Source organism: Lethenteron reissneri, chromosome 14 (assembly GCF_015708825.2).
Source record: "Lethenteron reissneri isolate LAM-NWPU_2019-01 chromosome 14, ASM1570882v1, whole genome shotgun sequence".
NCBI classification, from domain to species: domain Eukaryota; kingdom Metazoa; phylum Chordata; class Hyperoartia; order Petromyzontiformes; family Petromyzontidae; genus Lethenteron; species Lethenteron reissneri.
Genome location: NC_083792.1, coordinates 9,646,136 through 9,663,153, shown reverse-complemented (window position 1 = coordinate 9,663,153; position 17,018 = coordinate 9,646,136). Strand labels below are relative to the sequence as shown.

Here is a 17,018-nt window from a genome sequence, read left to right as displayed (position 1 = left end):
CTGCGGCACGGTGACGTCGCCTGTGCCAGGTGATCCTGTGGACAAAGCGAGCTCGTTCAGATGCACCGCGATGCGGGTTATCCTCATCGTGATTATCACCATCATCATCGTCATCATCAACAGCCGTGAGCTATCCACTCCTGGATTAAGGCATCCCCAAATCGTAGCCAGTTCTCACTCTTATGATACAACATTCCTCGTCTAGCTCCAGCACACCAGATGATTTGCAAGTGCCTTATGGTGTTAAAATAACTGCAGAGGAGGCGCTTTGCTAGAGGGTAACCCATCATATGGATGGTGTAACATGACACTTAACGCTCAGCTGTCCATCATCTAACACTCACCAGACACACAATACTCACTTGATACCACTCACTACTCACACTCAACAGACACTCACACCCACCACCCAATACCAATAACCCGCCATTCGCCACTAAGTCACGGTGACGTCACCACGGCGTCTGTGCCAGACGAGGTGCACTTTGAGGCCACGTGAAGTGTCGAAGGCTCACTGCTGACATTAGGAGGTCTCGGGACAGACCTAGCAGGTGCCATGGGTTGGCTGACTGAGATGACTGGTAGATGCACCATCTGGACCCCCTAGTGTGCCAACTCACCACCCCACCACTTACCAGAAACTCACTTTGACCAGACAGTCGCACTCACCTGATACTTTGGGTCAATCTCAGAGCTCCACATAGATGGGATAAAAAAAATAGATATCATATTGCAAACCTATAACACCTGATATTCACAGGCAGTTTCCCATTCAAGTACTAACCAGGCTCAACCCTCTCAGTTTTTAACAATCAGATGAGATGAGGCATTAGTTAGATGATTTTAACGTGATATGTTCCTAAAATAATGTTCAACAGAAGTACTGAAATGTATTATATATTCGCAGTATATTTTTAGGTGCAGTATATGTTTGTTTAAAAATGTAATATATTCACCATATTTCGTGATTTATTTACTCAGATAAATACACTGAAATGCTGTTGGGAAATATTGAGATGCATAAAAACGCAGTGACTTAAATTATTTGTATGCAGAGTCGAGCTTTATAGGGTTTAGGTCTATGCAATCTTTAAACAATTGTGCTTGAATTTGTGAGTGAATAGTAAAATCAATCGCATACAAATCAATAAGTTTAAATACAGATGCGCCTTGCACGTAAGCCACTCTGAAACTGCATGCCACGTATTTCTGATTATACAAGAACAGTAGTTCTTACCACAAAATCATAACATCATCAAAAATAGACAGAGGAGGTCCATGTCTCTGTGTAAAATAACATGTAATGTCGTCCCGTCAGCTTTTTCCAGCAGCATTTGTTTAAGCAGGCACTCTATTTACTGTAATGTAGGTTTTTTGGGGTGGGAGTTAGATCGCGTAAATATAAATAATGTCGTTAAACCCGCCACCACCCGACACAGCCCATTATTAATGTTTGTCACTTAAACAGAACATGCCAATATTAATGATGATACTGGTCGCGAAAGTCTCCGTGTTAAATTGAATAGTTTTTTCTGGTTTTGACTTTCTGTGCCACAGCAGCAGAATGTAACCTGTTCATTTATTTTAATGTGATAGAAGGCCACGTACTCGGCTTTCATAATGTCTACATATTTTTTGTGATGGGGGGACCAGCGGGCGGATTGATCATGGCCGAAGCTGACAATGAAGAAGTCTTTCTTTAATGTACATGAACAGGTCATTGGACATAGACCTCGAGAAAATGGTCAAACAGTACTCACTCCAGACAGACACATCCAGGCAGACATGCAAGGCGGGTTCTCCGATTATTAAAGCGGATGGCTTGGCACCTGACAGCAAAAATAATATATTTTAAGCTGCTTGGAAACAGAGCGACGGTGCCCATTTCCGCACTCGCACTTTGTTCTCGCTCTCCCTTCAACTCTCATCTCCTTCCCTGTCATTCGACACAGACCTATTCCTTACTTTCTGTCATATATGTGCCCAACCTTTTATCAGCTGATCAACAGCGAAGTGCTCTTTGGAGTCATCCGAGGAAAGTAACTTAGCACTGCGCCTTTGTGATCTGTGAATCAGCCCTTCACACCACACACACTTAATCATCGTCTCCTTGCGTGCAGGAAGGGTTGTTAAAAACTACCTTCCCCTCCGCCAGAGCAACGCTTTCATGCCAGACTCGGCGGCTCTTGTGCTGCAGGTGCAGAGTTCAGGCAGTAAAAGGTAAAAGGGGTAGCCCTGCAATTGCTCGCTCACACAATATCTGGCCGAAGGGCCTCCACCGAATTCCTCGGAACAGTATTTGGCCTACTCTTCCACGCTGGCCACAGACGCCTTCACCTTGAGAGAGGTGTGAATGCACCCACGCTTTGTCGCACCACACGCGGCCTGCTGATTGACGAAATGTGGTGTACCCAATTATTCTGCTGGCTGAACAGAGGTCAGGGAATTCAGAAGCTTGCGCCATTGTTTCAACTGTGGCACCGGGACATTGAATCGAACCGGCGACCTCTGGAGAGGGGAATCACAAGCAGCAAATCCACAGGACATGTTCATCGTCGCTTTGTGAATCTAAGCTCATTGCGACCGAGAATTATTATCTCTGCAAAACTTAAGCTGCAGTTGCAATTCAGCGGAATGTCGGCAACGATGCACTTTCATGCTTCCCTTTGTCACGCACGAATACAATTATTGTGAGCATCTTGACCTGCCGTTCTTAACGACTTTTTGGCGCAATAACTAAATGCACAAAGAGGGCACGCGCAGATAAGAGCACACGGTGCAATTTTTAGCACCAGTAATTCGCGGCCAAAGAGGCTGTCACGCGCAAGTGTTTAATTCACATCAGAAGAACACGAAGCAGCAGCAGCAGTAGCAGCAGCAGTAGCAGCAGCAGCAGTAGCAGCAGCAGTAGCAGCACCAGCTGCTGCGTGTGAACATGGACGTGTCGCGTAGAGAGCCAAGGGCCCTTGGAAATAAGGATCTCCACAAGATGGCAGTGTTTGCTGATGTTAACCTATCGTTAGGGTCTCTGATGAGCTGTTTTTTCGCGACTAATTGCCAGGTTTTTTTGTGTCTTTCTCCAGAATTCGTGTAACTTCAAAGCTCATAAAAAAATAGAATGTGTGGTATGAAACAGACTTGGGGGGAGGGGGGGGTGCATGGAAAATCATACAAATTGAATTATATAGACAAAAAAAATGAAAATCAATTTTACATAAAGCGGGTTAAAAAATCAATGCTATATGATTTAATTTGGAAGGGAAAGGTTTGAGAAGATGCATTAAATTCAGAATAAAATATAATCAATGCGCACAATTTAAACTGCCAATCAATGGCATCCCTGAGATTCCTCACGAAATATTGTATCTTGTACGACATGCACGAGGCATTTCATTAACGATGATTATTTGTCCATAATTCAAAAGGTCACCGTGCCTAAAATGCAATATTTCGTGATGAATTGCTGACAAAAAATTTCACGCAGGATTGGCATTATATAAATGCAAAAAAAAAGCTCCCAATCTATCAGGCGAAAGCCAATGTAAGACGAATATACTCCAAACGCCAGCGTCCCCGAATCCGCACGTATTTTTTTGTTATGAGTTATCGATTGTCTTTCCTTATGATAACATTTAAACACCGGGAAATAAATCAGTGGCCGTGTTTTCGTAACGTAATAATGTACAAAACATACATCAATGACATAACTACGTGCCTGAGCGGGTGGGGCTCTTCTCGCGGTACGCATCTTCGCCTGCCAGTTCAAACGCAACATCAGCAATGGCACCAGCTGTGAAATATTGCTTTACGTCCTACATCATCATCCGCAAGCAGATTTGTAACTGAGAATGCATGCAATTATTATCATCTGGGGCAGCGACATGGCTTAGCACCGGCTGCTGCCCCCTTAGCCACAATGCCGGTGTATTACCGATAAACTTACACACCATCTGCTCCACGGTAGATGTTGTTAAAGATCCCGTGATGCCATTCGCAAGCGTAGGCCATCGTGTAAGCCGGCATTACGGTCCAAATTACCGAAATGGAAAATACGCAGCAACCAACACGCACGACTGCAAAAACCGAGACAGGATCCTGCTGAAACAGAGCCATGTCACTCAGTGCGGCTTTCTTTTGGTAATGGAACAGAAGAATAATAATCGGCAGTTATGATCAATCCACTGCGAGATGTAGGCATCTCCACAGTTTCCATATAACATGGTTCCACGATCTTCTTGATTCTTTCGGTAAAGTCACGTAGAAGGGAAGTAATAAAATAATACAAATAAAACATAATAAAACAATTCTCACGACGTTTCGGCCACAACGCAAGCAGCCGTCCTCAGGTGAAGACCAGGTCTGTCCATTCAGACGCTGTCGCCTCGACAGACCTGGTTTTCACCTGAGGACGGCTGCTTGCGTTGTGGCCGAAACGTCGTGAGAATTGTTTTATTATGTTTTATTTTTATTATTTTATTACTTCCCTTCTACGTGATGACTTTACCGAAAGAACCAAGAAGATGAATCCCTGCAGTCACGAAAGCTTTAAATCGATGGTTCCATGATGTCACAATTCATCTGCTTCCTGCATTAGCCGATGTATGTACTGTGTGTTGAATTTCTTTCGCACCATACGTAGTCAACCCGTGATCTCATCGCTCCATCTCCGTGGGTGTCATTCATCTCCGTGGGTGTCATTCATCGCCCCCCCCCCCACCCCCACACTGTGCCTCCAATTATCCACGGTTGGCAAAGTACGGCGTGAAATAATGTCGACGTACATACACGTTTGTACACGTGTACATTACGTTTTATATCTCTAATTAGAGGACATTTTTGGCAAAGACCCTTCTTAAAAGCAAAGAGAGAGGACAGATGATAGTGGGGGTTTTCATCGCTATCTCTCTGGTGTAAATAATGGCCATTACATAAAGTGTTAGTTCACAACATGTTATATTTCTGCACATGAGGCAGTATTTGATAATGATGATGGGAGTTAAGTATTTCCAGCCTAAACATTCTAATTAAATGGAATGTCTTAAATAACCACAAAGCAAGCAGATATAGATTTCCAGCAGCTCTGATCCTTCCATTCCAGCAACAGCTTGGGGTAACCCAAGGAAAAAGAAAAAAACAATTAACGCTAATACGCTTTAATTCATCATTTAATTTCACAATTAAATTAGCTTCGACATGAAAGTTAATTATGCAGAGGAAGATACAAGAGCCAATATAACGTAAATTATGTTTACAATATATTTTAATGAAAGTATCATTGGATTTTTTTTTTACGACCGTCTACATTGTTCAAACTAAAATGTAAAAAGATTAATTTTCTTAAACTCGAATACGAATCTTGACATTTCCATTGTGTGTGCGTGCGTACATCCCTAAAACAACTGCTTCACACAACGTAGCACAACTGTACCGAACGTGTTTGGTGCGATCGTTATGAAGCACATTAGACACGTAACGTTAACGTAAACCTTGGAAACTATATTCATCACGGTGAAAAATTTTAAATGTAATTCATGGATGTTCTTATCCCCCCCCCACCCCTCCACCTTTCCTCCCATGCACCATCTGCTAGCTTCCAAAGTGATGTGACGAAAATATATAAGTAGAATAAAAGAGGCACTTTATGCGAATATTTCGTCATTCCGAGTTACCACATTCTGGGATATTATATCAGTGTTTCATTTCACATTTTTGTCACTTATGCTTCATAAGGCATTCTCTGTAGCGGAGTGCCAATTCTCCGGCGATGACTTCACAGTGAGAGCGTGTCACGGGTTCGTGTGGCCGATAATGTGTTATAGTACCCGCAAAATCATGGCGTTTTTTTATAGACAAATATGAATTAACGGTAGGCAGTTTGTACACACTAGAGGCACCTATTACGCATGTCTCGAATAGGTGGCTTCTGTAAAAAGAGCGGTATGGTTTTTTTTAAGCACTGCGTTACTCCCATTCTAGGATTGTTAGATGCAGACATGAGAATAAAATCTTATTCATAATAAACGTTTTTGGGTTAGATCGCGTTATTTATAAATGTGTCGTAACCCTCCACCACCCGACACGGCCAATCAGCAAAAAAGTGTCACGTTGACAAAAGACAAATAGTTCACTGCTTTAGCCCACCGGTGTGTTGAAGAGTGAATCCACAACATTTACAGTTTTTTTTTTAGTACGACGTTTCGCTGGTAATTACATCCAGCATCATCGGGCAATTCGCCAGCATGGTGAAGCCCTCAATCCTACGTGTTAAACTGAATACAATCTTACTTAAGTGCCAAAGACAAATGCTTAAGTAACGTATGCTTTCGATGTAAAGCTTTCGTGACTGCAGGGATTCATCTTCTTGGTTCTTTCGGTAAAGTCACCGAAAGAACCAAGAAGGTAACGTATGCTTGCTGCATGTTAACCGACAGATGTTGCAAAACAGCCACTGGTATTATATTAATTTAGTCATTCCTCATCTTGTTTCATCCCATCTCCACAAATTAAGCCCAGATAAGACGCTGGAGAAATAATCTGTACTTTTTCAGGCTTTTCGGATTTATAGGTTCTCAGGAATATACGATCATGTTTATTTTTGTGTTTATTTAAAAAGAGAAATGTACTCCGGTGTGGCATTGTTTCCCGCGCGTGTACATGGCACGTTTGAAGGGAATTTGTAATAATTGTAACACTTTACTGGGGAAACACACGGGCACGTTTCAACAGTATATGGGAGCTGCAAGGTTTGTGCCAGGCCTACTCCGAGGTGAATAACGCTCTGAAGGAGATGCATGTCACCATTACATTCATTTGTTTTCGCCCCCTAACTTAAACGGAGTTCAGTTAATATCTCAGTGGGCTTTGCCTGGTAGGATGGGGATGGTTTAGTGATGTATTTGTTTGTGTTTGGGTGATATGTTTACCTTTCTTGTACTTTGCACTCTCATCGTGTTTTTGTTTTGTTTGTTGTAACGTTCTTACCAGCACCGACTGGATATCTTTGAAAAAGAGCTTTATAGGCCATCGGATTCCTCCAGTATAAATAAATAATCTGATTCTGATTCTTAGTTTTGGAGAATTGCACTGACTGCAGACAATACTGATGGTTTTTTGCTACCTCTATTTTTTTTTGATCAAATACTTTTATTTTCTTCAGTTTATATTCCCGGTTGTGCTATTGCAGTCGTGGTTATTAGACAAAGCGTCAATTTGCAACTCTGCAGATAGAAATGTATCAACGCGTTGTCGGACAACGGCCCTGCAAAAATTACGTGATAGACTACTTCTGAAGTAACTATCAATGGGGCCAATTTATCCACAGTCTGAGGCATACATATGATTGCTCTGCAAAGAGCGTTCATTGTATATCAAGCACACCAAATGTGTTTTATTTTTACTCTCAAAGCTGACATGAGCCAAATGAAGCGACAAAACAAACTGATTATGAAAAGGGCGTTTTATGCAATCTATGTTGATTGTGCTCAGACCATAAATGCGTTGCAATTGAGGACCCAGTTTATTTACGGGTGCCTGCCCAAATTCAGAATTTAAAAAAAATCTCAAGTCGTCTCGGCTCGGTGCTCTGACGCCTGAGCCTCCTCATCACCCACACATTTTTTTACGATACGTTTCTTAATCATTTTTTCGTACCACAAAATAATGGCATGTTCTCACTAACCTTTAACCCCCGTGTCACCAACGAGAATGTCAGCCATATCTCGCATGACACTTTGGCTTTGTTGTTAGAAACGGATGAAGAACTGGGAAAAAAATTTTGACGACTAAAAAAAAAACCTCACAGCTCAGAGACAGGACAAAGGCAGTCGATTTTTGGCAGCATCCATTGAGTGGGGGAAATGCAGCGATGTCCAGAAAAAAATAAATTACAAGTTTTTCCAGGTCAAAATCAATGGTTGGCCGCATGACTGACCTCCATCCCATAACTGCCAGGGTCACGGGTAATGGCACCCACCCTCCCTCTCCTGCAGCCCTGTACGTCAGGAGAGGTCGCGACCTCTACCTTTTTAAAGCTCATGCGGTTGTGCTTAGTGGCGCGTGTAGCTCGATGGGTGGCGGCAATGCTTGAAAACCCAGGGTCAGGTAGTGTTGCCATCTCGCTAATGGAGATGCAGCTTGGGGAGGTGTCTTCACAGAAACGGAGTTCACCATCAGGGCAAAAATAAATCTGTGTATCTGTTGGCCACCCACACAGGTGTATGGGTTCACACGTTGTGGAGGAAGCAACCGTTCTTGTGATGACAAACTAAACTAAAAACTACTTTTTATTTTAGCAGGTAAGGCCCACTGAGCTATGTAGCTATTTTTTTTAAGAAGCAACTTGGTTATCACAATTGATAGCTCAACGAAGTGGCTTATCGCGTGGAAATTAACAGCAGACAGATACTCTTAAACGCACGTTTCTCAATATAAGGAGAAAACAAACCGGGGGACCCGGGGAAAAATCCCCAGGACCACGGGGAGAACATGCAAACTCCAAATGTACATGCGTCAATGTAGGAATTTAACCCGTGACCTCCTGTATACCAGGCGAAGTAGTTAACATCTCGCCACAGTGAGCACCCCAAAACAACGACCGCACTCGCACAGCGCACACACCATTGCTTACACTGTCTGCCTTGCCCCCCCCCCCCCACCCACGGCCGGGATTGTAGGATTCTTATTATTCTATTTTACATTTGCTCGGGAACTCTTTGTGCACATTCCGACTCCCTAATGTCCTAAAACAATTAACAAATGTTCCATTCCGTATGCCGTTCCACTGTAATCAGAAATGACATTGTTTTCATTATTGGACATATATAGAAAATATATATTGGTAATGAACTTCAGTCTGGGAGAAACATGTTTTTGGTGGGAGTTCTAACTGCCACACAATTCCTGCATGACAGCAATTAAAATCAGATGTTACACTTTTCACCACAGCAGCCTACAACACCTGTTTTATGCATGATGGTCACCCATCCAAGCAATACCGAGACTCAATTCTACTTGGAGGTATGCAGTCAACAATGCTTGACTCAGGGAGGAGGACGCCCCTGCCATGCATAGTCCCATGGGATGTTGGCTATCAACAACAAGGCAACTCCTATGACTAATTGGGAATGGGACGCAAGCGTAGGATTGATCACCCTGTCGCTGGCCGCCTTTGGGGAGGGTGTATAGTATGAAAGGCCGAAACACCCTAGGACCCGAAGGTTCACTACTGACGATGCGCTCCCCAAATTTCACCAGGCTCACTGTTCATGAACTCTTGGAAGTGCTTGCACAAAGGATAGTAACATCTCATCCTGTGTTCTTTGGAATCTAAGCTTCCGGAATTTTGACGAGATCGGCCCCATTCTGGGCGAATTGTTCAGAGGCTACTGTTGCCAACATAGCGCGCGGCGCCCCGAATCAAACGAAACTATTTTTTATTCCACCAGGTAAGGCCCACTGGGCTATACGGCTCTTTTTCAGAAGCGACCTGGCCACAAATGATAGCTCAACGGAGTGGGCTTATCACGTGCAAATGTATAGCAGCCAAACAATCTAAATGCATGTTGATTCTAAAATGTGGAGGGGAAATCCAGAGGAGACCAGGAGAAAAATCCACGCAACAACGGGGAGAACATGCAAACTCCAAAGATACAGCAGGTGTCAGGGTCTGGATCGAACCCACGACCTCCTGTATACCGGGCGACATAGTTAAGATCTTGCCACAGTGACGCTCCCGCATCCCTGCTTACTGCCTTGACCAACCCACACGGACCAGTGGGTGCTGAAGCATGGTCAAATAATCCCCGGGACAAGCACTGCATAATAAGGTTCTCATCCAACATTGGGTGGACAAAAAAAACAGGGCTGTACGTCAACGCGGGTGCTCCTTGGGCATCATCACAGGCCACACTTGCCTGGGAGTCACGGGGGAGCAGCAGGACACCCGCTTCACCGGCCAGAGGTGGAATATAAGCAGCCAGGGTCACCCCGTTACATCCGCCACCATCCCACACAGCCAATCAGTAAAGTTTGTCACGTAAACAAAACTGTCTATTTAGTTACTGCTTCAGCACACCGGTGTGGTGGACAATAAACCCACAAACATTTGCAATGCGAGTACGACGTTTCGGCTGGTACATTACAACCAGTTTCATCAGGCGATTTGCCAAAATGATGCAGAAGTCCCCCTGTTTCGGCCTTAAATATCGACACATTTTTATTCACGCGATCTTACCCAAGGCAAAACTTTATTACGGACGTTATTGGTCGCAAAAGCCTCCGTGGTAAACTCGCCGCACCCAGCGGATGCCACTTGGTGAGAAAGTTCACCTGCCACGGAGACTTGGGGGGGGGGGGGGGGGGGGGGGGGGGTCTTTAGGGGGAGGACCTTTTTGCAATTAGATCACTATCGTGCCACTGGCCAGCGTGTTACAAGACGAAGAATCCATTCGGATTCTGCGCAGAGCAGCGCAAACTTTCTGTGATCGGGAACAGCCTGCCTGGGAAGCAAATATCACAGAGCGAACGCTGAGGTGTATTCAAGTGGTCCCCTGAAGACGGCTGCTTGCGTTGTAGCCGAAACGTCGTGAGAATTGTTTTATTATGTTTTATTTTTATTATTTTATTACTTCCCTTCTACGTGACTTTACCGAAAGAAACAAGAAGATGAATCCCTGCAGTCACGAAAGCTTTAAATCGAAAAATGGTCCCCTGATGCCACACAGGAGGGGGCAAGGTCACAGAGTGTTGTTCGTTGCATGATAGTCAAACTGGCATTTTTCATTCTCAGAGCTGGAATTTTAGCCAAATTAAGTGCAGGCTAAATGTACGATGCGCTCCCCAAATTTCACCAGGCTCACTGTTCATGAACTCTTGGAAGTGCTTGCATAAAGGATAGTAACATCTCATCCTGTGTTCTTGGAATCAGGCTAAATATAATGAAGTTGTGTATTTTTTTAGACCATCATTGGTTTGCTGGTTGAGAGCATGAAACTCACTACAAACCTTGGTTGAATCGTATATGACCGTTCGAATTTGAACCCAGGATATCAGCAATTGCCAAGCTCAACACTCTGACACCAGAGCTACCTGGCCAACATCCAATTTTTCTTCGACTTAATAACAAGGAATATACACCGTCGGCTCAGGCCTACCGGGTCACGTGTGCACCTCCTGCCTGTGCCTCATTTCAGCTTTGGGAAACTTTGACTTCTTTTGACATATTGTGAGACACATTTTTGATAACTTGCTTGTCTCTCAGTCGGGTAGGAAAAGTTAATAAAATATAGAATCGGCAAAACTACTATGTAATGCCCAAGTGGGACCCCCCCCCCCCCCCCCACACACACACACACACAACTCGTATCTGTGTACCCTGAAAAACAAACATTTGCTGACAAAATACCTAAACTTTTTCAAGCTCAGCCCGAGACTTAAAAATTCCATTCTCTCGAAAAATTGCCACTGAAGGATTTACACCGCAGAGCTTTCATGCCCCTTCCTGTACGCTTAAAAAAAGAGTATCTTCACGGCCCTTTTGTTTGGAGCAATGAATCCATCCTTCTGGCTGAAAAGAATCCGAGACAGTCCACACGTGCACAGGTGGTAGGGGACATGGTCGACGCAAGGGCACAGCACATCGCAGCTCTCGCGTCTATGAGGATTGCATTGTAATCTGGGGTACAAGATGTCTCACCGTGGCTTCTGAGAAAACAGGGATGGGACACGACTATGACAACAACAACAGCAGCAATACGTATGATCGACACTGCACTCAAACCGCTGTAGCGTGAAGGCAAACGGCCCGGCATTTGAACCTCCTCATCAACATTCTACGCGGTACAACCACCCTTTTCCTCCCTTTGCCCAGTTTATTCAGGACAAATTACTCGTATAGATAAAAAAAAGCATTTTCCTCCCACACTACAAACTCATGTTGGAGATTGCTGCGAATGCACCGATGCTGTGGTACGACTTGTTCAAAAAAAGTTTTAATGGAGAGAGAGAGAAAAAAATATTACTATCGTGATATAAAGAGTTTGGTGTCGAATCGGTGATAACATGAGAATGTTTGCCGTTCGTCGCACCGTGCCCACCTTCTGCAGGGCCCAGCACCGTCTGCCAGGATGACTCATGCTCCAACCAGGGCCTGTGCGTCCAGCAGTGGGAAGAGTTCACCTGTGACTGCACCATGACCTCCTACACGGGCGCCTTCTGCAATGACCGTGAGTGATTTACGCATCACAAAGGCAAAGATTCCCCCCCATATAGCCTGAGCAGACTGTTGGGGCAAGTGCTGTTAGCGAGAACCTATGAAGGCCGTGGGGGAGTGCGTATCCAGCACCACGCCCCGCCGCCTTTGTCTCCCTCGTGGCTACGTTTAACACCACACCAGGTACTCATTTGAGGCTGAGTCGACCTCGGGGAGGCCCAGGACCGGTGCGGATAATCGTCACTTCTGTTGGTGGTCGTTAGCGGGAATCAAACTCGGGTTGTTGGGTGAATAAGCGCAGCGCGCGAACCGCTATACTGCTGCATTACATCAACTGCACACACACACACGTACGTACGTGAATCGAAACTAGGTTATCACCTCCATGATGTGCACACTCAATCTCTGTTCATATGCTCATGCTTATAGACACATACCAACTTGTATATACTCATTTACACACACACACACAAGTACAAAGATCCCCCATGTAGCCTACAGACTGTTGGGGCAAGTGCTGTTAGCCAGCACCTATGAAGGCCGACATTGGAGGTGGGTGGTGTAGCCGCACATGTTTATCAACTGCACCAGGCACTTATTTAAGGCTGAGTGGACCTCAGGAAGCCCAGGCCCAGATGTTGACAAACAGCGGGAAATCGACCTCGGATCGCAGGGTTCGTAGCGTCGTGTGCTAACCACGACACACAAATTCGCACAAGTGTACACACACTAACGCACACAAGGACAAAAAGCCCATTTACCGTGAGGACAATAACCTATTAGCACACACCAGACTGCACAAGGAGGCAATGTACCCAGCACGCCTGTCCATCATTGTCTCCCCATTGCTGATGCTGACATACCGTACCGAGTACTCATTTTAGTTTAGGTTGATCTGGGGGTGGGGGGGGTGGACTGACCAGACTGGTTTATCAAGAGCCAATGGCTTTGCATGACCAGTAATTGAACCCAAGATGTAATAATTGCGGCGCAAACGACGATAATATCGCGTCTTGCAGTAAGACCATCAATTTTAAATGTCGATGTGCTCTGAAATCGGGCCATTGCCCAAAACGTCAGCTATTTTATATTTTTTTTTTCTTGTAAGGTATTGATGAATGTGTTGTTGTGTTTTTTTATTAGTGTTAAAAGTATAAAGGCTGCATTGCCCACGTGTCGATATATCCTAATAACATATGTGCACCAGCATGACAAGACCAAGCATTGTCCACTTCTTAGCAGAAATTACTCTGAAATTAACCGGTAAACTGAATCAAACGTCCCTTGAATTGTTTTGCTCATGATACATGCATCTAGCTGCACATGTGTGCGTGAGGATCATTTACGCTTTATGCAAATGGTATTCTGTAACATTTAAGCTAATGGCATAAAGCTGTGCGCGCGAGAGAAAAAACACAAACAAACGAGGAACCATACAAGCGGGACAGTAAAAATTTGACGAAAATTTTCATATGAGCCAAACTCATTCTAGATTTGAAGTTTTCGTGACTGCAAGGATTTTTTCGCTAAAGTCACGTAGAAAAAAAGAAAAAAAGAAAAAGAAATCACGACGTTTTTAATGTTTTACCTACGTGACTTTACCGGAAAAACCAAAGAGTATGAGTCAAACTCAGTTCCGTCTCCAGCTATAAAGAATAATAATAAACAAAACAGTTTGGAAGTCCATCGGCCTGTTGGGCTTTACAGACCAATGTCATCCAGCAACAATTGTTTCTGCAAGCAAACTCTGGACCGGCTCTGACATTCTGAGGCCCATCGGCAGTCAGGCCTCTTATGCAATTGCTGCTGGGTTAGAATCTATTTAAAAAATTGCATTAAATCGTGACGCTGAATCGTGAACATTCATCGAATTCATGGCAGATTTAATTGTTACACGGCTAACGTTCAGCGTCGGACACACACGGACTAATCACACATTGCTCAATGGGCTTTAAACGCCTGTATGTAATAAGGGAAGGAATAATTTTTATACCGTGTGCTTTTCAATTACTTTGCTCTTATATATTTAATTGCATAATGTGGTCACTTTTCTTTTCACCCGACCTGTTAAATATGAATTGTACGCTAAACGGAACTGATGTCGTGGCTTTCCCAGGTTGACAGCTCGCACATTGCCCAGTGATTAGTTTCCATGGCGATGGCACGCTTAGCCAAGTTAATTAAAATAAAATGCATCACCAACTTGTAGCGGATCACCGCTTGGTCAGCGTTAATTTTATTTAATAGCTCTGAGCTGCCTTTCAGAGCACCCCCCCTCCTGCGCCCCCACCCATATCCCCACTCAGCCCCCCCCCCACCCTTAACAGTTAGCCACGATTAATTATTTTTTTTAAACATCTGCACCAAGGCTCACAGACGCTGCGTGTAATGCTCTACATGTGTAACCGGGCCCTCTCGAGTGGTGTTGCATTCGTGCTTTCCATCGACGACCATTATAGCATATTTATGAAGCTCTTGACAGCTGGCGGACGAGCGGCAGAGGGATAAATGAGAATACAAAAACATCGAGTCGGTGGGCACGAACACGCATCACTCGCAAATCGCGCCTCTTTGAATAAACAGACTTCATCGCCATCGCGTCGCGGCATGCCCACAGCCCTCGACGGTGGAATTGCACCGCATATGATTTCAACGTCAAACGTATGATCATCATCGTCGTCGTCGTCGGTGTCGTAGTCATCGTCGGTGTCGTAGTCATCGTCGGTGTCGTCGTCATCGTCGGTGTCGTAGTCATCGTCGGCTTTGGCCCAAAACTCTCCTTCTGAGATTTAGGAGGGTCTTGCTTTTTGGGATGGTTGGCACTATTTTTCTGCTCGCCGGAGGGAATTGTAGGCCGCTCTCAAACGAAGCGATGCATTTTTACAAACCTAGGTGGGTCGACTGTTATACTCATTATAATACAGAGTCAGGTGATGATCCACATGCTCCATCTCTGCACAATCCACCAACCCCACTTCGAAGTCACTATACTACTGGGTGTGTATGCCACCACACCGAGATGTTTTATTTGGATCGAAAATATACGTGATAATAACGGGTAGATATGTGAAGAAAAAAAAATTCGACAATAAATTGGTAACTTTTTGAAGGTGAAATACATAACACTTACAATTAGATTCAAAATGTTTTTTTTTACTGGAACAACGTATTCTGGATATTCATATTTTTCGACGTCAATTCTCATTTCTGAATAAAATTAAACCTTTTGCTTTCTATTAAATGTTTTGTAATTATATGATCCCAAGGTACTGAAATTTCTTGTTTTTTTTCGGTCCTGTGAAAGAGCGATAATGAAGCCTCGTGGGAATTGCCATGGCAACTGTTTCTCTGCCACAGTCATTGTACATTTTTCATTTGCTGCACACTGGCATTTGCAGTCATATTTTCGTGCAATTTATACTGATTTTTTTTTACATTTGTTCTTTAACATGAAAACTTCGCTCCTAGGCATATCCATCCATCCCTCCGTAAAAATGTTCGTGTTACGTAAGTCACCTCGAGGTTCTAACTGATGCCTTGTACTGTATTCTTGCACAATTAATCAAGAACGCCACCGTTGTATTTCTCATGTTGCTACTACAACAGTTTCCCGGCTGTACGTCTTCAGGGAACCGTTCATATCCTCTCGTTTCTTACCTCAATACATCTTTCTTCCAAGCCCTCACTCTATTTACTGAGCAACTTAGCGTCAGCACAAAAGCCACCACCAATTACTTATTTAAATCAACACACTTTCACAAATGACTTTAATACTTAATCGTTTTTTTTATATATATTATGCTGTGAAGACATAACGCTGCCTGGGCTGATACTGCGGTAGACAGCGCGGCCTGCAATTCAGAGTGGGAGGCTCAAATACGAGTCGAGTGTTGACTTGCCCCAATAGCCCTACGCGGCCAATAAAACGAGTGTCACTTTGTCTGGAAATCCGTTCGCAGTTGTGTCGTGGAAATACTCATCCCCTGCCATGGGAATGTGGAATTTTCACCACTGGCTCGGGGCTTAATCAGGAGATGGGCACTGCCCCCATGCTTATTTGAGCAAGACGCCACTTTTGTTTTGAATGTTAAGATGCATTTACAGTGTGGAATTTTTCCCAGTTGTTTTAATATTAAATCGCACAGCGATATGAACCCAGAAATCTGAGATCGATTCTTTGCCACGGGCTGAAGTCGGTGACGAGTGATGTCTGAAATCAGTCCCGGGCCCACCCATCTTCGCCGACCCACATTGACCAGCGTGGCGAAGTATGGTCAAACGATCTCCATAAGCCCACACAGCATGGAAAGGCTTCATCTCGCAGCGGATTGACAAAGGGCTGTGAATTATTATCACATTATTTATGCTTGCACAATATAATCATTGGTCTTTACGAGCATGAAAGTTTCTTGCATAAAACTTGCACTTGGCATCTACGACAGTTTGTGTATGTAAATATGTATTTGTTTTATGGTTTATTTACGTATTGTCTAATCATCGTAGTAATACATTCGACAAAGAAGTCATGAATGCTGTAACATATTTCAAAAATGACATAATATTTTACGAGATATTTAAACCTGTTTATGGAAACAATCACTTTTTTCAGCAAAGCTGTTCCCCTGTTTTGACAACCTACTCAGATATATTGCGTGCGAAAAAAAACTTTCACATACATATGAATATAAATTAACTGCAAACTTTGCCACCTATTGCTGACAAATTCCTAAATCTGCCCCTAAGGTAACAAAACACTGCCGAGTCAGCGTTGTTCTCCCTGACTGCGGTATTGGATTTTCTTTTTTTTACT

The 17,018-nt window shown here is 43.9% G+C and overlaps 1 protein-coding gene across 1 annotated transcript in view; it reads left to right on the top strand.

The window, feature by feature from the left end:
• LOC133342373 (neurexin-1-like) overlaps positions 1-17,018 on the top strand; it is a 392,466-nt gene that overhangs the window by 293,172 nt on the left and 82,276 nt on the right. Inside the window, 1 exon segment of the mRNA XM_061551493.1 lies at positions 12,102-12,221. Coding sequence (XP_061407477.1) covers positions 12,102-12,221 — 120 coding nt within the window.